Source organism: Cylas formicarius, unplaced genomic scaffold, assembly GCF_029955315.1.
Source record: "Cylas formicarius isolate icCylForm1 unplaced genomic scaffold, icCylForm1.1 PGA_scaffold_12__32_contigs__length_19106922, whole genome shotgun sequence".
In the NCBI taxonomy this organism is placed as follows: Eukaryota; Metazoa; Arthropoda; class Insecta; order Coleoptera; family Brentidae; genus Cylas; species Cylas formicarius.
This window is the reverse complement of record NW_026844225.1, coordinates 10,679,640-10,706,961: the sequence shown is the minus strand read 5'-3', so window position 1 is coordinate 10,706,961 and position 27,322 is coordinate 10,679,640. Positions and strand designations below refer to the sequence as shown.

General features: G+C 32.5%; 1 protein-coding gene and 2 long non-coding RNA genes across 7 annotated transcripts in view; 1 reads left to right on the top strand and 2 right to left on the bottom strand.

Moving 5' to 3' along the window:
* LOC132708577 (uncharacterized) overlaps positions 1–4,001 on the top strand; it is a 96,184-nt gene extending 92,183 nt beyond the window's left edge. Inside the window, exon 3 of the long non-coding RNA XR_009619996.1 lies at positions 3,911–4,001. This is a non-coding gene — a long non-coding RNA (uncharacterized LOC132708577). The remainder of the gene's footprint in view (positions 1–3,910) is intronic.
* LOC132708575 (tyrosine-protein phosphatase 99A) overlaps positions 1–27,322 on the bottom strand; it is a 455,230-nt gene that overhangs the window by 385,590 nt on the left and 42,318 nt on the right. For all 3 annotated transcript variants that reach the window (XM_060680970.1, XM_060680971.1, XM_060680969.1), the window contains exon 2: positions 19,738–20,046. In XM_060680970.1, the coding sequence (XP_060536953.1) occupies positions 19,738–20,046 (309 nt within the window). The remainder of the gene's footprint in view (positions 1–19,737; positions 20,047–27,322) is intronic.
* On the bottom strand, positions 741–3,413 carry LOC132695605 (uncharacterized). Of its 3 annotated transcripts, none has more exons than XR_009617862.1 (4): positions 3,198–3,413; positions 2,420–2,553; positions 2,015–2,332; positions 741–958 (listed from the first exon to the last, which is right to left on the bottom strand). It is a non-coding gene; the product is annotated as an uncharacterized LOC132695605 (long non-coding RNA). The 3 variants fall into 3 exon arrangements; XR_009617863.1 differs by lacking the exon at positions 741–958 and adding an exon at positions 1,750–1,776; XR_009617861.1 differs by lacking the exon at positions 741–958 and having other exon boundaries at positions 1,790–2,332.

The window sequence follows — 27,322 nt, the reverse complement described above, 5'->3', positions numbered from 1 at the left end:
ACGGCCACATTCCCATTTCAGCGAGGAAAAAAAGAAGCGATGCTGACATTTTCTCGAGTGTAGATGAAAGTGATCAAGATATAATACGGCGTAAAATTTACCAGTTATACGAGGAACAAAGCGTTCCTACATATCTTAATTGGGAGGTTTGAAAAAGATGGAACCGGTGTTAAATGTGGCAGCTACCTTATGGAAGTGTATTCAACACATGGGTTTTAGATTTAAAAATATGGACAATAGGCAAGTTTTAATGGAATCTTTTAGAATTAGAAAAAATTTGAATTTACAGAGTACAGCAAAGGATAATTATTTACTTGGATGAAACCTGGTTCGACACTTATGATACCCCGGAAAAGGGTTGGGTTGACTCAACTAATAAGTTCCTGATAAGATACAAACGCTCCATCAAAAAGAGGTAAAAGAATAACTATTTTGCATGCTGGCACTAAAGATGGTTGGATTCCAAATGGAGTTTTCTATCTGCGAAAAATATTAAAGATCCTTCTCTGGATTACCATGAAGACACCACCGCTGATTTATTTGAAAGTTGGTTTAAAAACAAACTAGTTCCAAACATTCTTCCTAATAGCGTCATTGTAATGGACAATGCAAGTTTTCACAGTAGACAGTTGACTAAAACCCCTTCCTCATGTGACACAAAAGCAACAATCCAAAACTACATGTATAATAACGATATTTATTTTCATGAAGATTATAGCAAACAGCAATTAATTGCGGTTCTACAAAGCGTGAACCTACAAAAGGAATACGTCTGAGATAATTATGCAAAAAATCTAGGGGATACAGTTTTAATTATTATTTAATCCCATTGAACATGTTTGGCACCAACTGAAATCTGCCGTTCATCGTAACAATGTTTTTCCCCGTGTTAACTCCAATATCCTCAAACTTATAGAAACCGAAGTTTTTAACATCCCTCCACAAAGTTGGGCAAATTCTGTTAAACATATAGAAAAAGCAGAACAATCGTATATCCATATTGCAAATAATATAGAATAAATAATAATTAGAACAGGCGATGATAGCGATAATGATATTGATATATTATGTGAATAATTTTAAGTAATTTAAGTAGGTAATAAAAATAGTTTGTAATTTTACTTTAGATTTAAACATTTACACATAAATATATAAATATTGTTTAGTATCTTTCCTAACAAAACCGCAAATAATTAAATTCTAAGCAAAGTACGGACCTGTTCGGCCATATTTCATTCTTACAGCTTGCCTTGATCTTTTCTTAATTCGTATCAGTTAATCACTTTTTTATATCTATGAACAGACTTTACTACTTTCAGATCTCATCAAGATAAAAAATATCTTCTGGTTATATTTTTTAAGTATTGTGCTCGAAGGCACTGCTTTTCCCACTCAAAATTCAAAATCTGCAACGTTTTCCATATCAGTTTTCTGTCTCTTGTCCAAAGTCTATTAAATACTAGACAGAGAAAACGCTTCTTCGAATTGCTAACCAGCAAAACTTCAACTTTAATTAAAATCATTCATTTTTATCATGTTCATTACCTAATTTTTCCACTGCCACAGGCTACTGTAATACTTTTTACAAAGCTTCTGGATTCCTCCTGCGTCGGTTTCAGTCAAGCTCTAAAGAAGCCAACAGGATGTTTGGCGAATCGTCAGCAATTTCGACTCAGCAAAAGCCGACGCAGGAGGAATCTGGAAGCTTTGTAAAAAGTATGTTCATTACCTATTTAAAATGGTTACTTTGCTTCCTATACCTCTTACTTTAGTCACCTGCAATCAAGAAACTCAAAGTGTTTAACAAAATAACTAGTATAATTGTATTAAAATATGCGATGCAAATTTCATTTAAATGGTAATTAATGGTAATATTTACTGCGAAATAATGAATCTATTTTTGGTTTCGTATTTATTAGTCGAGCTAACGAACCTTATCTGAAAGTTTGAAAGAATGCTAATAAGCTGTTTAGCCTGTTAACATAAAAATGCAAAGGCAAACTAGTTTACATACGCATCAGATGTGATCCGTGCAATTTTCTCATCCAGTATCGAGCGGGTGAAACCCTGCCCTTCTAGAGTTTGGGAATGTTAATCTCTAGACTCCGTAGGACGTAAATTCAACTCCTTATGAAGTAAAAGTAATTAGTTCCCAATTTAGTCCCTGCAAACCTCTACAAGAGGATAACGCACTTGGGTAGCCTGCATCAGTGAGGGTCACATATCCAAGTACAGTAAAGGTTAAGCTTTTACAGTTACGGTTTAGTATTTGCGGCAAAATAAACTGTTATTGCGTTATATATTAGCACACTGAAACTGATCGGCTAGAAAGCTGGAACGAAAGTTTATAATCACAGGGATCTACGCTATCATAATTTTCCATGGAAGCAATAAACTGCTTATGAAATATTTCTAATACCTGGCCAGTATTTTGTAAGGCTTCTTACCGTCCTCACAGTGAATGTTCCTCAAAATTTTTTTAAAGTTAATTCCAAAAATGCACTTAGGTATGCATCATCACCTTTCCCACTAGTATTCAATATTTTTCAATATCTGCAATATAAAATTAGGGGTTAAATATCAATATGATTAAATCAAATCATTTAACCGTAGATGTTTGGTTAGAAGAAATATATACAATTTTATTGACATTAACAATGTACCGTCAGTGTTAATAAAATATGTTAAAAACACAGCTGCAATAATTTTTATGTTCTCCTCATTTGAAATAAATGAAAGCATAATAAAGAATGACGATGCATGCAAACCAATCACAAAGTTTCACGGTAAGTTAAATTCACCAGCGAAACTGTGTGGTCATCGGTAAAATGTTGCGTTCTCGCATAACAGCTTTGAACAAAATGATTAGTGAAGAGGAGTTTTATATTTAGATTTCCCTTATGAATAAGCAAACCGATAATAAATGAATATGAAATTGGAAACAATATTTGTAGGTGTAATTTAATATTTGTTACTTTTTGTGACAAGGCATAACACTAGTTTTAAAATGTGAAACTCCCTTTCTTGCAAAAGGGAATACAGGCGGTGGATTGTGAATAAGATTTTTTTAAATAATAATATATATTTCAATTTATACTATTTTCATACTATTACATCTATACACATTTTTATCTATGTTAGACTTAGTTCGTAGCGTTTTGATAACAGATGGCGCTAGTGGTATAGAATTTTTTTACCTACAGGAGTAATTTCACGCGAAAACAACTGTTAATTGTTTTTCAGAACATAAACAACAAAAGCGATTTTTGATTTGTGATTTACTGCTTCACTGCTTACTGTCACTGGAGACGAACAGTGGATTTATTACGACAACACTAAACGAAGAAAGTCTTGGATCTAAGCTCCGGCTATGTATTGTGTGGGATCAACGCGGTGCGATTTAGCCGTTTAAACTAAATGAAACTATTACAAGAGCACGTTATCAACTACACTGCAAAATAGCCCGAATATGACAAACAAGGTCATTTTATTATATGACAATTATCGTCCGCATGTCTCGAAATCAGTCGAAATATACCTTAAAAAAGCCGTACTCTCCAGAAGACAAGTTTTATTCTAGTATAGATTTATTTACTGATGCCATTTATTATAAATTAGTAAATTGTATATAAGATTTTCCCAGATAATTCAAAAATACTTGCACAGAGCAATACAAAATATCACGCACAAAACAATGACAGTATTATTTCCAATATTTAATATGTTACCCGTTGAATTTAGGAATAAATAATAATAAATAAATAAATAAACTCAAGTCGTGGCTGATTAAAACTAAAGAACTTGGTTTTGTGCGTAATATTTTTAAATATGGCCTTTAAGTTGGCCACCCTCTCATCGCAAGAGGTTTCCAATGTGAAATTATAATAACGTTTTTTTTTTCATGTTAAAGAGTCTATGGACTGCCTAAATATTTTACCCACCGGCATCTGATGGTGACAAACTGAATTGCCTTAACTGGGTCTTGCATCTGAAGCAACAATTTCGTATCGGTAAGTCCAAAATTGTCTTTTAGACAAATTAGAATAAGTTTGATTTTAATCTATTGGTAAATCTCCGTGTTGGGACGAGTAATCAGATAAAGTTTACAATAAAAGGTTGCAGAATAAATTTAATTACTCCATTATAGCCAGATAACGGTTTAACGAACTTTTACGAAAATTAAGGCGTGTTTTTAAAGGAAAACAAAGATTCTGGTCGGCTGAAAACTCGTCCACGACCGAGTTTGATCGAGATAAGATTTCCCGTTTAATTGTTTTACTTTGACATTCCTATTGTAGAGCTATTAGGGTTCCAGAATTTAATTAATGAATTAATTTTGCGTTCGGAAATTTCGAAGACCGAACCCGAAACGGACCTCTTATTCAATTTTCTTTCAGTCGGAAATCAGCTGGCCAGGGTTTTTTTTTCTTTACGTCGGCGGACTTTTGTATGTTATCAGTGTTTCGAAGAAATCCGTGTATTTAAGTTTCGTTCCAGCGCCCACGGTCGGAAAAAAATAGATTCTCACATGTACGGGGCGTAAAATTAATGAATTCGAAGACGAAATTGTAAGCTATCAAATACATTCGCATATATTTTTATTTTCAAAATTAAGTTTTGGCTTTTAAATAAAAAAATTAGCATCCCAATAAATCAGCGAGTTCAATGGCCCCCGTGAGGTACCTAAAAAATGATGATACGAAGGCCACCTTATATATTTCGGTATTTGTAATAAAAAACACATTTTTTTTTAATTTATCACGAAAAACACAAACAACACTCTTTCGCCAAAACCTAACTGAGTAAACCTATCCTCAAAATGTCAATCTTCTCTATAAAAGTGTTAGTCGCCAGATGACAGGACTAGTTTAAGAAAATCTCGAAATATAAAAGGCAGCCATCGTAATAAGAAAATAATAAATAATGTTTTTGAAATGAGTAAAATGGATTTTTTTTCTTGCCTAAATTATTTTATTCTTTTGATTTCTGTTCGCAAAAATCAATAAAAATTACTTTAACGATATTCACCAATAAAATAATACTTTAGTCAATGGTACTTTGGTCGCCGATTGGAATAGATCTTATGTTTGTTGTTGTTGTTATCATTTTTACTGTGCACAGCGATAGTTAAAATAACAATATACAGGATTGTGGTCTACAAATGGGAGTGTAATCCTCTTTTAATTTAATTTAGTTTAATTTAATCACAAGTGTCATAACAGCTTTTAAAAAATTTATTAGAATTTGTCGCATTTAGTTTACAAAGGAGGTTAGGAAACAGAATGCAATTATATTGATATTGTATATGTATTTCATAGCAGGAAGTAGAAAAAAATACCTATTTTTATTTCTTAAGCGAAGTGATGACTTAGACTTTTATTAAAATTACTCCAATGAAAATACAATGGGTAAAAAATTGACAATACACACAATAATCCTGTGGGTTAATGGAAAAAGATTATATAATGTTCAGAAAAATTACTATTATTGCTATCATAAATAAATACAAAAAAGGAGGTAATGAAACAAGAAATTATATTGCTGATATTTGTCAGGAACAAGGCCTTATCAGTGCTTAATTAGGTATTTCAGATTAGGAAGTAGAAAAAAATAACTTTGCCGTTTACCACACTTTTTGCATTACTTACTATTACCGCTCGTTAGTTCTTAAGAGAAATGACGACTTTTAGCCTTATAAAGTATAAGAAATGTAAAATAAAATAATTGTAACATATTGTTATTAAAAAGTTAACAATACACACAATAATTATCTGGGTTAATTGACTATGGACCATAAATTGGATTGTAATCGTCTTTCTCTTTGAATTTTTATAATCCTTAATGTTCATAAAAATTAGTATTAGTATCATAAATAAATATAAGCAAATTTAAAAAATGGATTAGAATTTATCCCTTTTAGTTTACAAAAGAGATTACGAAACAGATTGCTATCATGTTGCATATTTAAATATTAAAGTTATTCATTTTAATTTAATATATGACCTGTCAGAAACAGGGTACAAGAAACAACGTCTTATCAGTACTTAATTAGGAATTTCAGAGTAGGAAGTAGAGAAAATAATTTACCTTTTGTTAAGAAGAATGATGACCTTTAGCGTTGTAAAATGTGAAAAATGTAAAAATGAAAAGGATTATGTTAATAAAAATGATCACATAAAAAAAAATAAATTAAAAAATGATTTATAATTCATCCCTGTTAGTTTGCAAAGGAGGTTAGGAAACGGCCTGCAATTATATCGCTGATATTTGCATATCTAAATATTAACGTTATTTGCTTTAATTTAATATGTGACCTGTCAGGAACAAATGGCGTTTATCAATACCATTACACGATACCAATAAACGTGTAAGCGATGCTCGTAGTTCAGTAGCGCGTTTATAATTTTGATTTACTCTTCGTGTTTGGGTTTTGCGGCTGTGAACTGGGCATTAGCAAGTCTAAGCGGACGTAGCCGCACATTCACGGATCAAGTCAAGTGTCATTTTTCGTTTAAAAAAGTCGGGAAATATTTCACGGCCGAGCGGAAACGCAAATTCGATAAGTTCGGATTTAAACGGACAACGACATAGAACCGACATAACTGGCATTACGGTTTAATAATTATAATCATACCTGTTTGTTTTGCGAATAATTTAATTTTCAATGTTTTGTCCACAATTCCACCAGAATTATGAAATAGTTCTCTGCAATCCCGACTTCAAGCGATATTTTGAAAAATTTTACAAAACATTCAGAAAAATTTGAACCGCTTCATCTCCTATTCATTTTTTTACCTGTAATTTATAGAGCCAGGTCTTGATATCTAATACCTTACTTTAACCCGAAATGCTTTTCTCAAATTTACTGTTAGTTTTGTAGTGTCTTCATAATGTTTTTCCTATTTAGTTATTAAATTCCTGATACGCAATCTAATGGTCCTACATAAAAAAAATGGAGAAATGCCGGACAAAACCATTCCGATATTAACGTCGTAAGTTCATTAATATCGCGTTAGTTAGGCGAAGCAGTAAATTCCATATATATTACTGTCCTGCGACAATATTATCTGATAATTGATAGTGTTATATCGCACGCCTATAATTTTCGCTATCATCCTCTTCACTTAGACGGGATTCAAGCTACAGGATGCAGCAGTTTGAATATATATATACGCAAATATATAGGGCGTCCTAATTTAGGTCAAATTGAGTTTTAGTAAAATGAACCTTATGAGCATATATCTGATCCTGTCTTGCAACATGTTGAAATATTTTGATATTGTAAAGTGCTATAATATGCGAGGTTTGGGTAAGGCTGACAAACTGAAGTAAAGTAACTGGTGCAATATGTTCAGTTTTAATTGAAAAGTAGTTGCGGACGGACTAAATGTAAAAGGGTTGCCAAGCTATCAAAATTTCTTTTGCTTATCCGTATGACACAACGACCATCCAACCATGCAACAAACAGCACCCAGATTGTCATGTTTGCATTGAAGTACTAAAAGTGTATATATATATATATATATATATATATATATATATATATATGATGACACTGTATTCCGGGATATCATCCGTTCGCTCGTTGAACTCCGACTGGAATCCTGCATCCGACTGGAATCCTGCAAATCTTGCATCCGACTGGAATCCTGCAGACGTTTCGCCAAAATCTCACTTGGCATCCTCAACGCTCGCGCTCCGAAAACACTTCGAACACTGGCAGCAAGTTCTGGTTGCGGCAGCTTTTAAGAAAATTCAAGTTGCACAGCGAAATAACCCTCCTTTGTCTTAGTTTTTCATAACACTTGGTGGCTGTAAAGATCTCCTTCCCGTAAAGGTGTATGATATTCTCACGTATTGATTCACGGATGGAAAAATGTGATGACACTGTATTCCGGGATATCATCCGTTCGCTCGTTGAACTCCGACTGGAATCCTGCATCCGACTGGAATCCTGCAAATCTTGCATCCGACTGGAATCCTGCAGACGTTTCGCCAAAATCTCACTTGGCATCCTCAACGCTCGCGCTCCGAAGTGTTTTCGGAGCGCGAGCGTTGAGGATGCCAAGTGAGATTTTGGCGAAACGTCTGCAGGATTCCAGTCGGATGCAAGATTTGCAGGATTCCAGTCGGATGCAGGATTCCAGTCGGAGTTCAACGAGCGAACGGATGATATCCCGGAATACAGTGTCATCACATTTTTCCATCCGTGAATCAATACGTGAGAATATATATATATATATATATATATATATATATATATATATATATATATATATATATATATATATATATATATATATATATATATATATATATATATATATATATATATATATATATATATATATATATATATATATATATATGTGGTATAGCCTGGGGAAGCACTGCTGCAAAACAGGCTTCTATAATGCAAGAGAAAAATCTCGCGAGTCTTGTCGATCACACACATATCTTCTGTCACGCATCTGTTTATATTATTCACTCATAGATTCTTTTTTGCTGAATTATTAAAAGAAATTTAGACAGGCTACTGTAATACTCCTGCTTCGGTTTTTGCTGAGTCGACATTGCTGACGTTTCGCCAATCATCCTGTTGCCTTCTTCAGTTTCACTTAGTCAGCTCTCAAGAAGCCAACAGGATGATTGGCGAAACGTCAGCAATTTCGACTCAGCAAAAACCGACGCAGGAGGAATCCAGAAGTTTTGAAAAAAGTAACTCGAGTAATTGTAATATTTAAATTTTTTAAGTGTAAAAAGATTTGTTTACATTTTAAGATTTCTAATTGAGTCCCGGGTAAAAATAAGGGGCTGAATCTTTAAAACCTCAAGAAAATCCGTAATATGTATCTTCCGGGAAAATGTTTCTCCAGTGTAGAATGTGTTATATATTTTACATAATAATATATAATTTAATAATATAACATTTCATTGTTTGTGTAATAAATTGATTTGTTTAATATCTTATACAATGATTGTTTTAGTTTGGGACTTAAGAGTACATTCGGTGAATTTTTCTCCTAAATTTACGCAAATACTAAATTCTCTACTAGGAAAGATTAAAAATTTAACATTTTTTTTAACTGCTCAATACAGAAAACTTTTTTGGGACTCTCCGTGCTTTCTGCTATTCGAATTTCTTTCAATCGAATGCTAATTTGTTACTCACAGGTATTTCGGAGACTGATGGAACGAAAATCTCGAATTTCAATGGGTTTTAAAATAAAATTCACCTTTCCGAACAATTTTTTGAATGTAACGTAAGATCGATAAGAGCTTAAATGTAGCGTTTGCGTTATTCTTATCGCCTTTTAACATCGGGATTGGGTGTAATAATACTAATATAAATAGTACATTTCAATATTAGTGAGAGCCATTAGAGATATTGCTAGGTTTCGAAAATTTTATCAAGTCACTTTGTGGTATTAAGAAAATGCGGCGAATATTTTCATATTATGTCGGTTTCTGGCTCGTGGATATCGATTATTTTTAAACCTAATTTAAGAGGAATTGCTGAGAAGTTTAGTTGTGACCTAGTTCAATAAGTTTACAAAAAAATTAAAAATATAAATTCTAATCAGACAGGCACCAAAAATATTATCATCTTGCCCTTGGTTGTTGGTAACATACAGAGTGTTCCATAAAAAAACAAGATGTCGATGTTTAACAAAGGGTGCATTTTTTATGTACCGTGCGTTCAATTTATCTTGATAACATTTTATTTGGCTGTAACTTTTTTGTTTGTAGAGATATCAAGGTAAACAAAAAACAATGGAGGGTTAGTAGCCAAACGAGTGGACTAAAATATAATGGTTGTAATCGGAATAAAATATTCTATTAAACACATATATAATATACATTAAAAAAAATGTGTAGGCTTATATGTCAGAAAGTTGATAGTGTTTTATTTTATACGGCACTTAGAAAACACTTGGTTACTTTATTGGTTTTTGTTATGAAGTCAAAACAGTCTTAGCTATATTCACCTTAGAGAAAGTTCTAGCAGACTTTCGAATTTTTCGAAAATTAAGTATTGTGTTCATTGAGAAATTCTTTTATAGTAGGTATTATCTGTTGCTCTATGGCGGATATGCCATGGGACACCCTGTGAAAGTTCTTTAAAAAAGATCAATAATAATATTTGCGAATTAAATTAGGTATTGTGCTGAAAACAACGCTCATATCTACAACGATTATTCTGTCCCTCCCTTCTGTGACACCTGGAAAAGTGTATTTTTTGCAAGGCACTAAAATGGTTCGCTGCGACGCTCTAGTTGCGTCTTGCAGCTTAATTATTGCAGATTATTTTTCTCTTTTTATTTCTATTTTTTTTCTTCTGTTCGCCATTAGCAACCAGTAAATATGCATTTGTCGACGTTAAACGTTTAAATTATAAATAAATGTAATTGTTTTTATTAAACCATTCTTTTAAATATAATGCAGATTTGTTATGCTTTTATCACTTTGATATCAAGTTCTCGTCAAACCACCTTACGAAGTTCTTCGTCAATTTATTCACGAAATAGAAATTGTTCTAATTTTCGTCAATTTCGGCAATTCAGTAACGAAAACAATTTAAAATGAATCAAAAAGAATAGTTATGTTATTGTAAACTAATAAACGTGCACCTTTTCCAATTTGTTTTCCCGTTCTGGATTTGAAATAATAACATGAGTTGTGTCAAAAGCAAGGAAAGTTTACGTAACTTAGTCCCCATTGAGGGACTTTATATAGCAAAAAAAGCTCTTTAACCCTAGGATCCCATGAACGTGTAAATAAGCTAACATTTTACAAGAAATCAAACAAAAGGCATCTAGTATTCTTGAAAGTGTTAGCCGACCGAAAAATCTTGCTGGCAGATTAGATATTACAGATGATGTTTTGCGGTAAGTTTAGTTGTTTTAGTTAAACAATATAACAGTTTGTAATTTGTAGAACTGTGGGTGGCGAGTTAAGAGAAAAAACAAATAATGCTACATGTAAAATCTTGGATATTGTTTACCAAGCCAGCAAGAGCAACTGGAGATATGCAAATATAATGTAGTGTAAATAAAAAAATAACTGGAAAATTGCGCTATCTATATCTGCATAATTTTATACAAAACAAATTCAAAGTATTGAGATCTTTTAAGTAATAGGAACTTCTATATATTAGTGATGTTGATCTGTGGCTAAATGTATAATTATAGTATAGAGGAGCCTGAAAAACAATCCTGCGCTAGATTAAGTCATTCCGCAGCTGTGCAAACAGCCTAAAAAATATAAGGTATTTAACAGGGCACTAGTTTTTTTTTAATTTTTCGCGATGCATAGAGTAATTGAATTGGCTTGAAAAACACTGATACACTTAATTTTTCATAATTACCAACCCCACTAAGAATATAATTATAATTAGAATTCTGAAACAGTAAAATAACTTCCTAACTTACATGTAGAAATTCACCCTTAAAAGTATCGTATATTACTCTACAAACTTTTGATACAAATATATTCGATATTTGAAAGCTGTATATTTCAGTTCCAACAGTTCCAAATTTGAGTTCATCTTCTGCACTTACCGCATCTCTAAAATTTCTGTTCATTTTCTCAATCTGGGCTTCACGTAACCAATATTTTTTTTCTTTTGGCATCCACAAAAACTATTTAAATTGTTCAATGTCCTTTTTAAACTCTGGTTGAACCAATTTTCAGCCCCCTAAATCTGTGTAAAGCCAGTATGTTTAGTCAACAACTTCATGAAAAAATTCATCAATTACTTCATAAATTTATTGTCAGTGTAAAACTGTATCTCAGTTTCCGCCTAATTTTAATGTTTCGAATCAGAAGGAAGGAAATAAAATTAGAAAATATTTGTCTATGGCTTTAATTTTTAAGATAAATGTTGTTCTAACTGCGCTAATGAAACTGCTGACTATTTAAATCTAACCAATGCTGCACTCACTTAGGTTTCCCGATGAAAACCGCCATTAATGTGTTTGTCGCGTTGAAATATTTCAATTTCCCAACATCCTGTCGCATTCGCGCAATAAAATAACGTACGAATAAATAACGTTCCAAATATCCACCCTAGTCAAATATCGTGGTGTTTTTTCACTGGCTTTAAAGCCCCCAGTCGCCGTTTCCGTCTTAAGGGAAATAAAAATTTAGCCTCGTTTTGACACGTATGATATTATCACTCCTTGTTTTTGAAAACAGTTTTGTTCGGGCGTCCGAAAATGCGGCCCTTGCCGTTTCGTTAGGGTTGTTCCGGACGTCAATAATTTAAGTTTGGAAAAAAATGGCGCAGACATGTCTTGCCGCTAATTCACCCATCCGCGAAAAACAAATAATTTAGTTTGGACGACAGCTACTTACGCAAAAACCAGATATCTTCTAACGGGAATTTATTTGTCTTGGTTTTACTTTTTGTTCTATCGGTTTGATTTGTTTGTCTTTTCGGCGGGGGTGAAAGTCGTCGGCTTTTATTTCGATGATCGGAAACACGAAGAATTCATTTGAAATGAAATAAATATAAGAAGATTTTAGGTTACTTCTTGCTTTGTATTAAATAGCTGATTTCTTTAAATATTTTGTAACATAATCAAAAGTTAAAACGGATATTCTAGCTGATTTGGTTTGGTAGAATGTTATTCTATCCAAAAGATCAATCGAATCTACCCTGATGTTTAATCTTAATTATATGATACCATCTTCGAAATAAATAATTAATATAGTAATAAGCTTTATGGTCTAAAAGATATAATATCCAATAGAAATGCCGAATACTGAATTTGTGCCGATAAACAACATAGTAAAAACCAACCCAAACAAAAGCAACCAACAAATATAATTTTATTTCTCAACGTATTCACCCTGATGATCAATACACTTTCTTATTCGATAAAACCAACTATCAAAGCTCTTTTCCCACATCGACTCGGGCATATCCAAAAGATGCTTTTTAAACTTATCAATCGCTTCTTCTGGTATCAAAAATGGTTGCCCAGATCATGTATACTTAATGTAGGCGAATAAAAAGAAGTTATTAGGTGCTAAATCAGGACTATATGGATGGCTCATCAAATCAACGATTTTTGATAATCAAAAAGTTCTTTGTTTGCACTGATAAGCCACATGACGATCCTGCAAAATCAGTATCCGCACTGCATCAATGTTTTCTTGGACAACCACCGATTTTGAACGACCACTCCAAAAGTCTAATTAAGTTGTTGAGTTAGTCCACTTCTAAATTTGTAAAAAAATTTTGCACGAAAAGTTCCATTTTTAACCATCACAATATTTTTAATTCATCACAAAAAAATACAAACAACACTCTTTCGCCAAAACCTAACTGAGTAAACCTAACCTCAAAATGTCAAACTTCCCTAAAACTAACGTGCCAGATGGCACTAGTAGTTTAAGAAAGTCCTGAAATATAAAAGTCAGCCCTCCTATAAAAAAAAAACAAAACGCAAAACCAAAACGATCACCTGAAACGAACAATCTGTCTTTAAGTAAACTGAGGCGATATTAGATCAAAAATTGTCTGGAGGGAGTTGGAGATGTTCGGACTCTCCCCGAAGGAATACGAAAACCGATCTGATATAATAATTCAAGAGATCTACATAATTTAAATAGAAATTGAGATGTTGCATAGGTCTTAACGATTAATTAAAACCGGTATTTCTAATCGCCTTAAGAGAATATTATGATCAAAGCGTCTTTGTGGAAAGATGCCATCACACTTAGAAGGTAGAAATTAAAAAAAAAATCCTTTTAACTTTTTCTAAGTGAATAATGTATTTATTGATAATAGACTGCCATAGAAAGACTCGATACTGCAGCTTAGATCTAACGCACCTAAAATTTGATTTATATGGTTAGGAAACGAAAGCTTAGTGTCATATAAAACTTCCAAATCTTTAGAACCATCACTTCGTTTTAATTTTATATTACCTAAATAATATAAACCAATACAACAAACCCTGTACGAAAAACTAATAAATAATATATTTATAGGGATAGGTTATAGGGATTTGACATCGAAGCTTGCCGTAATGTCCTTGTTCATCCTGAGAGAACCTAAAATCTGAGTGAAATGTGAAATGGAATCTTGACATAATGGATCTGTCAAGACACTGCCTGAAAAATGCTTATTTTATGCACAACAAGAAAATATACCGACAAGCAGTAATGGGATCATCTCTCTCACGTGTAATTGCCAACCTTTTCATGAGAAGGCAAATCTGAAGCCAAAATTATGGACAAGATACGTAGATGACGTATTTGTTGTATGGACTTTTGGCAAGGAGGAGATTTTGAAATTCCTAGAACACCTGAATTCCATTCATTCAAGGATTCAATTCACAATGGAACTTGAATAGGATAACAGTCTGCCCCTTCTATATGTGCACATCACAAGAACCGAAGATGGACACTTGGAGCACACTGTCTATAGAAAAACAACACACACCAATAAATATCTGAACGCTAAGTCTCATCACCACCCATCATAGATACAGGTAGTGGCAAATACAATAATTGCTCGGGCCTTCAGACTCGCAAAAGAGAAGAACAGAGATGACGAACTGAAGAAAATTAGTACCTGTCTTCGACAAATCGGATACCAAAGGTGCACAATCAGCAATGCAATCAGCAAACAACAGCAACCGCAACAGAGAGTGCAGGACGAGACCCAACGAAGATTGATCGCTGTCCTGCCATACATCAAGTTCCAGGGTTACTGACAAAATCGGCCGAATATACGGAAGTACGAGATATCAACGGCATACAAACCTGATCATACCATTAAGAAACCCAAAACAAAAAATTACTCGGGAAAACCAAGGAGTATACAGTGACGTACGTGGGACAGACCAATAGAAGGATTTCAGCCAGGCTCGAGGAACATCGTTTAGCCATAAGAAACAAACAAATAACATCTGCTTTGTTCCAGCACCAATACCAGACAGGCCATAAAATTGAATTCGGTACTTGCAACCAAATAGCTAATATTTCTGATTTGAGGATCAGGATTATACGAGAGGCCATCGAGATAGAAAAGTCCAGACACCTGAATATGAGAGGCGACGCTCCGCATTTATCCAATACGTGGAGAACTATAACCAAACGGCATAGCGATACGCAGCAGCTCACAGGGACATCGCAACTACGATCGGGCGAAAATAACAACACGATTATTCGGGGGGCGGAGCCATCTCCCCTCCATACAAGCAGCACCGTTACCACCTCAGGCGCAGCGTATAAATACCGCACGCACCGCCGATAATCTCCCATTGTTCGAAGTGTTTTCGGAGCGCGAGCATTGAAAATGCCAAGTGAGATCTTGGAGAAACGTCTGCAGGATTCCAGTCGGAGTCCAACAAATGAACGGATGATATTCCGGAGTATATTGTCATCACATTTTTCCATTCGTGAATCAATACGTGAAAATGAAGAAATCAATAAATAAATAATATATCAAACAAATATCAAATTATATATGTCTCTCTGACAATAGTTGCAAATTCTAAAACTGCAAATTGCTTGGTCGCACTAGCGATTAGTAGAGTGTAACAATCGCTATTTTATCAATGTGACCCTTGAACGTTAATTTGGAGTCTAAATAAAATACCAAGTCTTTAATGGTATTAACGAAGCATATTCTGGTACCCTCCATGAAAAGATCTTTCCTTGGCAGTGTGTTGACACTTGAGAAAATAATTTAGTTCACACTTGTGGAGCCTGTGATTTTTGTATTAGTTCTCCAAACGGACAAGGTCACCGTGTAACTTTACAAACTCTGTGAAAGTCTTTATACTTAAAAATAATTTAATTCATCCGCGTACAATATGTTTTATTACTTATCACATAAGAACATTGAGGAAAACAATGGCCCTAAGTGGGAACCCGGTGGCACACCGGAGGTAAACACGCAACTGGAGAAATAACCATTCAAGATTACTTAGTACGTCCCGAAAACACAAACTCCCCTTCGTCAAACGAATACAAAATATAACTACCCTGAAAATTGGGATCTGGATAGATACAGTGAATATTGTTTAGATTCCCACTCTTCCCACACAGTATTCCCAGCGATATTAAATTAATTAGAATAAAAAAAAAACGAGTCGTGGCACCCACGGCTGCGAAGGCGCGAGAAAAGTGGAAAAAATTGCCTATCGAATTTGACAGAGGGAAAGTAATCTGGCGAGACACGAACGGGATTTACGACGATAATAATTTTATACCCAGTTAAAAAAGCCCGGAGGCCATGTCATCCAGATATTTAATTATTGACGGGTAAATTATATAGGTAAACTTTCCAACAGCAATAATGTTTGGATTGTCGCTTACGTTATGAGTTTCGGTCCCTTTAGGCAACGTATAAAATAATTCAGCCTTCGCGTACAATATTTGTATTGGTGCTAGCGTGTCACCTCCTTTAATGATCATGCCGAACTTGAAATACGCGCCAGATTTTAAATTTTTGATAACGAATGACGGTATTTTCGGACGTTGTGGATTTCATGCAGCAAACTTCTATCTTTGTATTTTAAGAGAGATTCTTGCGTAGCCCTTGTTAAAGCACATCAGCTGTTTCTATAAGTTTGCTTTCTCCCTCTAGATTCTCCTTCCTAGTTCCTCTGTTATCCATAAATCAATCTGTTTGAATTATCATGTTTATTCACCTTGTTTAGGCTACTAAATCTCCACTGCTAAAAGTTTCAAAAATAAAAAATAAAAGAATATTTTAGATTGGGTTTGAAATATTTGAATTATGGTTGAGTTTAGTTTACTTAAAAACTGTGCTTTCGTTTTTCGCTTTTCATTTAATATTCCTTTTTTAACCACTTTATTTTCTACTTTATGTATCAGAATATTCTACCCAAACAAGATATGCTCATAGATGCGTTGGTGGATTTGTGCATTGCAAGTCAGTTGGTCTTTATGAATAAAAGAAGCATTCATTCGACAGAAACAAATGGTTTTAAATCGTTGAATGTTTCATATTCACTGATTCAGCCATAACTTTGTCAAATTTAAGTTAACCGTTAGTAAACAAAATAAATAAGAGCTAAAAGTTCACATTTTCACGAAATTACATATATTCACATGTCAATTGTTTCGGCAACACCGTGTCTTTATCAAATGTAATATTTACAAACAACCTGCTAGTATATATACCGAAAAATGACAATAAAACCATAATTAATGTTGGGAGAATTTAAGTTTAATAGTGGAGAAGTATTTAAATCTGATTGTTGGCTTCCAATAAATTTAGTTTTCTACTTTTGTGGCTGTATGTAAAATATGAAAATTGTCGTCAAAAATGTGTTTTTCTGTGTTTAAGTGTGTAGCATAATTAGAATCTAGACTCTTGTTTTTAATCTCTCTTTTTTGTTCGTTAATGCGTTTCTTGAAGGATCTATATGTTTGTACAATATAAATTTTAGGACATGATCCGCATTTCAACCTGCAGACACCCGATTTTCGAGATTTTGGACACTTCGTTTTATTCTATTTTAAAAATTTTCCTACGGTGAAAGCTATTTTTAAACCACATTTTGACAAATGTTTTGAAATTTTTTCACTGGGTTCTCCTACGTATGTAATTGTTTTAAATTGTTCGTGTTCTGTATTAGGTTTCGGATAAATAGCGTTTACTGTTGTCTGGATTTGTTTTTTATTTATTATTTTATCGATAATGGACAGATTGCAGCCGTTGTTCAGTGCAATTTGTTTAGTGATATAAGTTTTTTGTTGTAATTTTCTGTTGATAGTGGCGGATTAAGAAGTATGCGTATAAAAGAGTGAAATGCAGCCATTTTGTGTGTATAAGGGTGATTTGAGCTGTTCGACTGTGTCCGTGTGTGAAGGTTTGTGGTAAATGGGAAAATCTAATTTGTTTTGCGTTTTCGTAATAGTTAAGTATAAAGAATTAATAGAGTTATCCTGTTCAATCTCGATATAGAATTTTATCCGATTATGTAATGAGTTAATGTAATTTAAAATAGAATTCAACTGTCTGTCCGTTCCAACAAAGCAAGCAAAAACATCATCCACCTATCTATACAACAATAGAAAACTTTTACCTAAAAGGATGTTCTTGTATGATATTTTCCAAATTGTCCATCAAAATCTCGGCTAACAAAGGACAAAGTGGATTTCCCATCATCAAACCTTCCTTAGAGGTATGAATCTGTCCATTAAATTATAAACAATTTTGGAGTAGGGATACTATTAAGCAATCTAATAAATCTTGTTTGACCAATGGGTTCCGAGTTTTTATTGCATTTTATTTTATCCATTATTAAACTTAAATCCTCATAACAACATTAATTAGAGTTGGATGAATTCAATTAATAAAATCTCAATATTTTCAGATGGAACACACTATATTTTTATTCAGAAGTCAACTCTAAGACAAAAAAATCGGTAAGTTTATAATTTGTTTTATATTTAAATTTTGCTTGCTTTTTGAAATATTCGAGGTTTGAAAAATTTCGAGGTTAAAAAATAAGACAAGAGGTTATTACTTTAAATAATAGTGATGCGGTTAGAAATGCGGTCTCCAGCTTAGTGACCCGTTATAGTATGTGTATTGCAGAGGATGGACAATATTTGGAAAATATACAGTATTTTTTTTTTTTCAAATTTATTACTTTGTTTAGTTATCTTATAAACTTTAGTTATTTATTTTTGTTATTAGGTTTTATCAATAAAGCTAGATAATTAACTATTAAGTGTTTCTTTAAATATTTATTGCGAAGTGTTATTAAATCTGATAAGGTGTGTAGTATAGAGTCGATTTTTTTCAAAATTTCAATGTATTAATGGACACTCTGCATTGTTAGCAATAGGTTTTGTTCGTATATCTGAAAGAAGTAGTATCATGTCTGCTATTGCTATTGCTAAGTGACCTAATTCAACAAGAATTTATATGGGTGTTATCTTGAACCTCGAATATCTCAAACAGTAAGTAAAATTTAAATATCAGATAAAATACAAACTTACCTTATTTTTTTTGTCCTAGAATTGATATTTGAAAGAAAATATAGTGTGTTCCATTTGAAAATCTTTAGATTTTGTTAATTGAAATCGCCAAAACGGCACCACTTATTTGGGACACCCTGAATAAGCTGAGGCCCATTTGTCAAACTGATTGAGTAGTGCATCATATCCTTAGTCTGTGGTTAAATTTTCGTAGCGTCACCACGCAATTTTCTATGCGGCAATCAAAATAGGAAAAAACAACACATAACCTCAATTTTTGTCTAAATTAAGCAAAATTCGAATAGGATTTTTTTTTAACAAAGTCACCTTTGTTTTAAACAACGATTTCAAAAAGGTCGAAATATACAGGGTGTTTCATTTAAAATAACAAATTTGATGGTGGGGGACACTTTTGGGACATCCCGTATCAAGAAAATTATAATATTTTAAATCTTCAGGAGAGTCCAAGAAACATTTATAGGAAACTTTTTTTCGTATCTCCTATGGGTTTCCAGATCGTATAGTGGATCATTTTAATTGGTACATTCTATTTTGTTACCAATATATTTGAGGTTTTTGTTACGTTAATTCTGCTACTACGAATCACAATTTTATTCATATATTTCAATTTATTATTATTATGATAAAAATTGCATAACTTTTGTCCGATGGTGTATAGGCGCATAGAGGCTAGGCAGTGGTCTATATTATGCGGTCAAATAGATAAGATCAAATGCAGAATCTCCTTTCCTCACTTACCAATCACGCTAAATCTAATCAACACGTCCGGTAATATTCGATGATTGATGAGGCATACGTAGTCACCGGTATCGGTAGACTTGGCGGGGTTAAAAATCAATCCATAATCCTTGTCAAGTGTAACACGATGGAGCCAGTCTGTGTAGACGGTGATACCCGCATTTTTGCGGTATTCGAGCACTTTTTTGTGTTTCGAGTGCGAGTACCACTCTAGTTGTTCGACCAAGGTGTTTTCGTTAGCACCCGGACATCGAAATGAAATATTCTGTTTGGCGTAAGTCTTGTAATGTTCAGTCTTCGACGGAATATCTGAAACAATAAGAAACATATCGATCGCTGTTTTTTTACCAACTAAAATAACAATAGAACCCCATAAAAGTCATAAAAGAGCGTTGCTTGTAAAAAACTGGCTAGTTTCAACTTGCAGCAAATCCTGTAGGTGATAATAAGGTTGATGATTTATTAGAATAATTTAAGTCTTAAGGCTGTGTTTACGATGTCAGTTTCTTTTACATGACGATATAGCCCGCATAAGCACCAAAAAAAAATTTGCATTTGACATTTTCACTTGTAGTACAGGGTGCTCAAGATATAAAGTGCTATATTGAAAAATTAACAGGTGTCTTAAATTTGCAGATGTCGATTTCAGATTTGGCAAAAAGGTAGAAGTCCACACCTGTTATCCAACTGTTAAAACAGGACTCACTTAAATCTCGCGAAATATTAAAAAAAAGAGATATTTTTTCTGCCGGAAAAAAATTATTTTCTCCAAAACTATTAATCCGATCGGCAAAATTTGTGAACCAGGAAATACGGGAGATCCGGGATCATAACCTTTGTTTCAGACATTTTTTCGATTATATACACGGTTTTTCAATTATGGACAAAAATCTAAAAGATCCTGAAAATCCTTCTTTTCGGCATTAAATTATTAGCCCTAAATCAAAATTCGTGAAAAATATGGCCAATTGGTTTAAACCGTGTTATAGGCCACATCGAGAGCTGAATTTACGGGTTTCGTCTATCGCATACGCTGTTCGACATATTTGAAAAAATCCAAATGAAAATCACCATTTCTCGCCTTCAATCTAGACGCGATGACGTCATTTGCTATTACCACGTACTGCATGGTTTCAGAAAACAAGTATTGGAAAAAGTCATATATCAGAAAACGTGGGAAATCCAGGACTAAACCATATATTACTTTATTTGAATTATATACAGGGTATATCGTTTATAGGCAAAAAAATCTAAAACATCCTAAAAGTTTCCGTTTTTGTGGGCAAATTATTGGGGGTAAATGGAAAACTGTTAAAGATGCGATAATTCGATTTGAACAGTATCGTAAACTGTGTCGAGAGAGATTTCCAGTTTTCGTCTATCATACATATTTGAAAAAATGTCGTTGGAAATCGCTATTATTTGTAAAAAAAAATAATATTTACCAAAGTTTGCCGTAACTTTGAAGTTTAGCCGGACATGGAAGGCTGTTTATACAGTGTGTATCCACAATAAAATTACATCGACTTTGCGAACTTTCCGTAGTGGCCCGCAGGGCGAGTTTATTTAATGCCTAATAATATAAAAATAATAAAAATTTGATTTCTATGCATTGTATGAAAGTGAAACCTAAGTTTAATTAGTGTACAAGGACGTTAAATTTAAAATCAATTCTGAGTCGCGTATTAGTTTGAATTTTGAGAGTTTTAAGTATTTACCTTATAATGCTGAAATTGTTTTGACTGCGTAGGTCAATATCCATATATTATTTCAATGTTCCAGATTCCTTACATTGTTTTAGACGCGTTTCATTTGCTTACTGATATTTAACCAACGAATACGCAGAACCAGTTTTAGAGGAAATTTTCAAGAATTTTATATATGAAACTTGTTAAAATGGTTTTCGTATCCCCAGTGCCATTTTGCCAACATAATATGTTACTAAACAGTGCATGTCTAAATTCAGCAAATCGAAGAAAGTTTTGTTTCTAAAATATCAGATGTGCTCTATATTTTCCGTCTAGTGGATAAATGAATAACTAAATTTCAATCTTGTGGGTGTCAATAAATATGTAAATATGACAGTGATAATAATAACGTTTACTTAGTAAAACGTAATAACAAAATAGTGACAAAAAATAAAATAAACGTGCAAAAATCCACTGAGGCATCAATAAAATCCTTGTTTGTGGCAACTAGAACTGACACTAGCACAAAAAGACAAATAGCAGGCGACACATCGGTATCATCCTTAGGACGCTGGTAGGAACAGTCAAAGTTAGATATAATTAAAACAAATCCAGAAGCATAAATATAAATATAAATATGCTAGTATTTAATAGACTAGGTATAAAAATATAGGTTAAAACAGTATAATTAGTATAATGACTAATACCCTTATCGCTCAAATATGCTTGGAATGCGTTACTGCACTTCCTTTTTCTTATAAAAATGCTAAACCAATATCTTTTGGTCTGTCACGGATCCCAAATATTTTATTAGAGTCTTTGGTAATTTCGATAGTTTCGAATTTTTAGTCTTATCGAAAAAAATTTGGTGTTTGAGAGAAGAACTGAGTTGAGATGTGTTAATTGCCAATTAAGAAATTCGGGTTGAGGCAGTGATATTGCTCTGAAAACTAAAGAATTAATCACGTAAGATTTCTAGACGGGAAGGTAATGCTTTACGCAATAGCCTAAGGTTAAGTCTGGTTTTCGATTAATGAAAATGTCTGGAAAGGAAATGGTGTTATTATTTTCCAATTCGATAGTTGGGAGTATGGAATATAGGTTATTTAGAAAGGGTTGAGGAGATTTCTGACCGTGCAGCCAGATCACGAAAACATCATATACATTTCCTTCCAATAAATAAAAATAAATATAAAAAATATATATAAAAAAAATATAAAAAAAAAATATATAAAAAAATAAAAATAAAAATAAAATCCCCGCCTTCATTCAGAGGCAATATGCACTCTGAAGAAGCGAGCTGTATGTTTGGCGAAACATCAGCGACAGCGGAAGTTCCTTTGAAAAGTATGTAATGTTTGTTGAATATTTTAAATGGCGAATTAAAATCTCAAATTTGGCGGGAACGTAAGTGCAACTTGATTTGTCGTTTACAAATGGCATACAAAATTATAGTTTCCATTTAAGAAAATCGCCGATGATGATCTTAAATTTGGGACACACGGTATAATATTTCTTTGATTTACCGAATTTATTCCAAGTTCTACATACACTTTACATTTAGGGTCGATATATCAAGCGGCATTTCAAATATTTCCGAAAACTAAGGGCAACAAATACCAGAGATTTTAATTAAATTGAGAGCGAACGCGTTTTTTTGTTAATGGGCGCTTATACAAACAAAGAAGCTTTAAATAAATCGAACATTCGTCGATTTCAATGGGTTTAGCTAGGCGGAAATGATCGGCACATTTTTCTACTCCAAAGTATGTGTTAAAAATGATATTTGATACTCGACAGTAACACGATAATTCGTTTCATTTATCTACAGGCTGTTCTCAAATATCATGTGTGGACTAAACAAAGCTTCATTTAAATTTTAAAAAAATGCGAAATTTACAGCATCATGTCATATACAGATCTCAAATCTTTGTAAAAAACCCACAAATACAAATCAAAAACATATCACATAATTCAGGGTGATTTATTTAATTATGTTGTCTCCCCTTTGGAGTCTTCTAATGTATACGAGCTAAAGTGGGCAGAACGGGTAGTCAAATCAATGTTTACTAGTAATTTACTATCAGAGAACCACTAGTTCCCACATTTGTGACAAAAGCAGAAAGTTTGATCTTTTGGAAACGTCAGGAATCAGTAGAGCGCTGAAAATTCCTGATGTCATACGCGTCAATGACCAGCAACCGTTTAACTCTCATTTTACTGATCACAATTTGAAAGAATTGTGGATTGTACGCTACAAAGCTGTCCCCAAACCACGAGATAGTTTTCCACTATTTTGTCACTTCGCTCTGATCATCGACGATTTCAAAAACTGGGCCATATTTACATGGCAGGGAAAAATGATTTTTGTTCAATTTTCCTTTTCAAATAGATGCCTCTATTGTCTGGCATAGTTGTTTAGGTATGTGGTCTGTTTTTAATTTGTATTGGTGAGTTTTCTACAGGGATAAAAAGATTTGATATTTTTATAAGTCTCGTGATGCCATTTTTGGCAAAACATGTAACTCTTTGTTTTATTTATTGTTATTATTTATTTATTTATTATACAGTTAGTTAAATGTCCAGCACTTCAATAACTGATGAAAGCGTTGAAGAAATGAACCAATTAGTTTTGAAAAATCCTCGAATCACTACTAGAGACGTGGCTGAAGACTTTGACATCCCTTTTGGCTCGTGTCATGCATTTTTTTCCGAAATTTTGGGCATCAAACGTGTAGCAGCAAAATTGGTTCCGAACAAAAGGACCGTCGATAGAGCATCGCTCAAGAGCTGTTGAACGACGTCAGTGATGATCCCGATTTGCTCAAAAACGTCATAGCTGGCGACGAATAATGGGTATACGGTTAGATACCAAAGCGCAATCGCCCCAATGGAAGAACCCAGACCGCCAAGACCGAAAAAAGCATGTCAAGTTCAATCAAATGTGAAAGTTTTGCTTACTGTTACATGCACCTGCTTATTCATCGTTGCTTGTGTCTTACTTTTTGGCCAAAAACAAAAGGTTTGGAACGATTGAGGAGATAAAGACAAAATCGCTAGAAGAACTCAAGCCTATACCAGAAAGTGCTTATAAAGTATTATATCTGGGGCGATTACTTTAAAAGGGATAACATTAATGTTGATGAATAAATAAATACTTTTTGATAAAACTTAAAAATCACCACACGCCTCTTTTATTTTATATCTTATATATTTCAGGAATTAGAATTAAATTTATGAAATTAGTATACGGCGGTTTCCAATTAGGCTGCAACCAATCGTGACATAGGCGATGTTGCCACCGTTATGGTTTTTTCCCAAAGCTACCAAACATTCTTATTTTTATTCCATTTTTGGATTGTTCTTAAAATTCTAAGTAACAACCTTTTTTGCGACAATATCTAAAATAAGGAATTATTTATGCAATAAATTAAATGTATTTTATGAAAGATTGAAATGAAATTTGAATAAAATGTGTTATGCATTAATCTGTTTTAAATCCACATTTCCGAAGTTATATCCTTTTTTCGGATTAGACGATTTTTTGTTTGAATTGCTTCGCTAAACGACACAGTTGTCGATATTGGTCAAAAGAAAATTGGATGATGGAACATCTTACCCAGTATTCTCAAACGCTAAATGTCTGGATTGGAATAATTGATGTTTTTTTGGTCAATGGCAATGGTGAAAATATTATACGCTTTTAATGACGCAAATTGTCCTCCAATAGCCTTTGCTATATCCGAACATTGAAGCTTAGCTGTCGGCTTTGCCTGAAATATGGCCTTATATTCTAATTTCTAGTTCGATCTGGCAAAATGTTTCACAAGTTATAGTGTTAAAATTTATATTGTATATTGTTTTTTAAGAATTCCTTTATTATTATTATTATTATTATTATTATTATTATTATTATTATTATTATTATCATTATTATTATTATTATTAGTATTATTATTATTAACGTAATAACGTAAATCCTTTTGCGATTTACAACGAATAAAAAGAAGTGCTTCAGCACTCCCGCACTTTTTAAGATATTATCGTCAATTTTGAAATGCTTACATTACTAGTTCTAGTACTTTATCGTATCTAAACACGTTGGCGGGAAAAATAAATAAACTCTCGTTTTTAATTTAATTTTTTTGTTTTCCATTTTTCCCGCGGACTCGTATGCGATTTTGAAATATGTAATGCCCCGTTTTGGGTTTCATTTTGGTTGGTGCATAGAACGCCGACCTACCGTAATTTTTTAAATACAATTTTTTTATTACGGAACCCTGCAGGCCCCGTAAAAAATGTATACGGACGTATTATTTTCTCCCTCGCTTTAGCTCTCCAGTTTTGAAAATATTTTTTTTCTATATACTCCTTTAGTTCGATTTAAAAAATAAAATTCTGTTTTATGCAGTATTTTAAATCAAAAGCGGAGTTGATCTTTTTCGAAACGTACAGTGGATCGCGCTGCTTGCTTTATTTGCATTGCAATTGTTTCAAGAATAAAAGTTCTAAATTGAATTCCTAGAAAGATTTTCATGCGAATTGGTACCTGGGATAATTTTAATTTTAATTTTTTTATTAAACGTTTGGGAAGAAACAGTCAAATACCAAAAAACTGTAAACTATTTGCAAGAAATATTTTTATATATACAGGGTGTGGTAGAAATTACCCACAGATAAAAGTTTAGGGTATAATATGTCAATATACTCAGATCCAATAGTTTTTGAGATATACGCGCTTTTATCATAAAAGCAACATTCAAAAATAAGATAATATTCTAGAATTTATGACAAATGCAGATTTAGCAAAATTATGCTCGCTTTATCAAATATAAAATGCCTTATACCCAAAGAGAAAACAATGAATTTTTCGGAAATGTTTATTAAACTAAATAAGAGGGCTAAATTGGCTAGTTTTGGTTAGTTTTGGTTCGTTTTGGTTAGAGGGCTAAATTGTCTCAACTACATGTAATAAAAACTTTAATTGAATCTATGAAAAATTTCAAACAACATACAGCCTAGCCAGCAGTATAATATTATGTAATTTCGAAATATTTGTTAAGTGTAAGGCAACATTGAAAAATATTCTAGCACTTATAATTTAGGTAGGTATAATATAATATGTAGATAATTAGTTTTACAAATGGAATTATTCAACTGGTCTCCCATGTTCTTCAGTACAGTACAGGTTTTTTAGATGCTCTCTGTCTCTGTTTTCTGTTTGGATCTTTAAGAGTTCTCGATAAAAATTCAACCATTGGCGTCAAGTCAGGACTGTTGCGTGGGCATAACGAGGGATAGCAAACTTTTTGACTTTTGATCTCAAAACCTCAAATAAAAAATTCTCGAATTTTCTTTCTTCTTTTTTTTACCCCTCCCCCCTTGACATTTTTTAAATAAGCCTCATTTCTGTTAATTTTTTCAAACATTGTATGGCAAAACTCAAATATTCGATGAAAGTTTTTTTCTCTAGAACTTGAAAAAATAAAACTTTTATCTGTGTATGAATTCTGCAACACCCTACATATGTTTATATATATATATATATATATATATATATATATATATATATATATATATATATATATATATATATATATATATATATATATATATATATATATATATATATATATATATATATATATATATATATATATATATATATATATATATATATATATATATATATATATATTATATATATATATATATATATATATATATATATATATATATATATACTATATATATATATATAATATATATTATATATATATATATATATATATATATATATATATATATATATATATATATATATATATATATATATATATATATATATATATATATATATATATAGTATATATATATATATATATATATATATATAT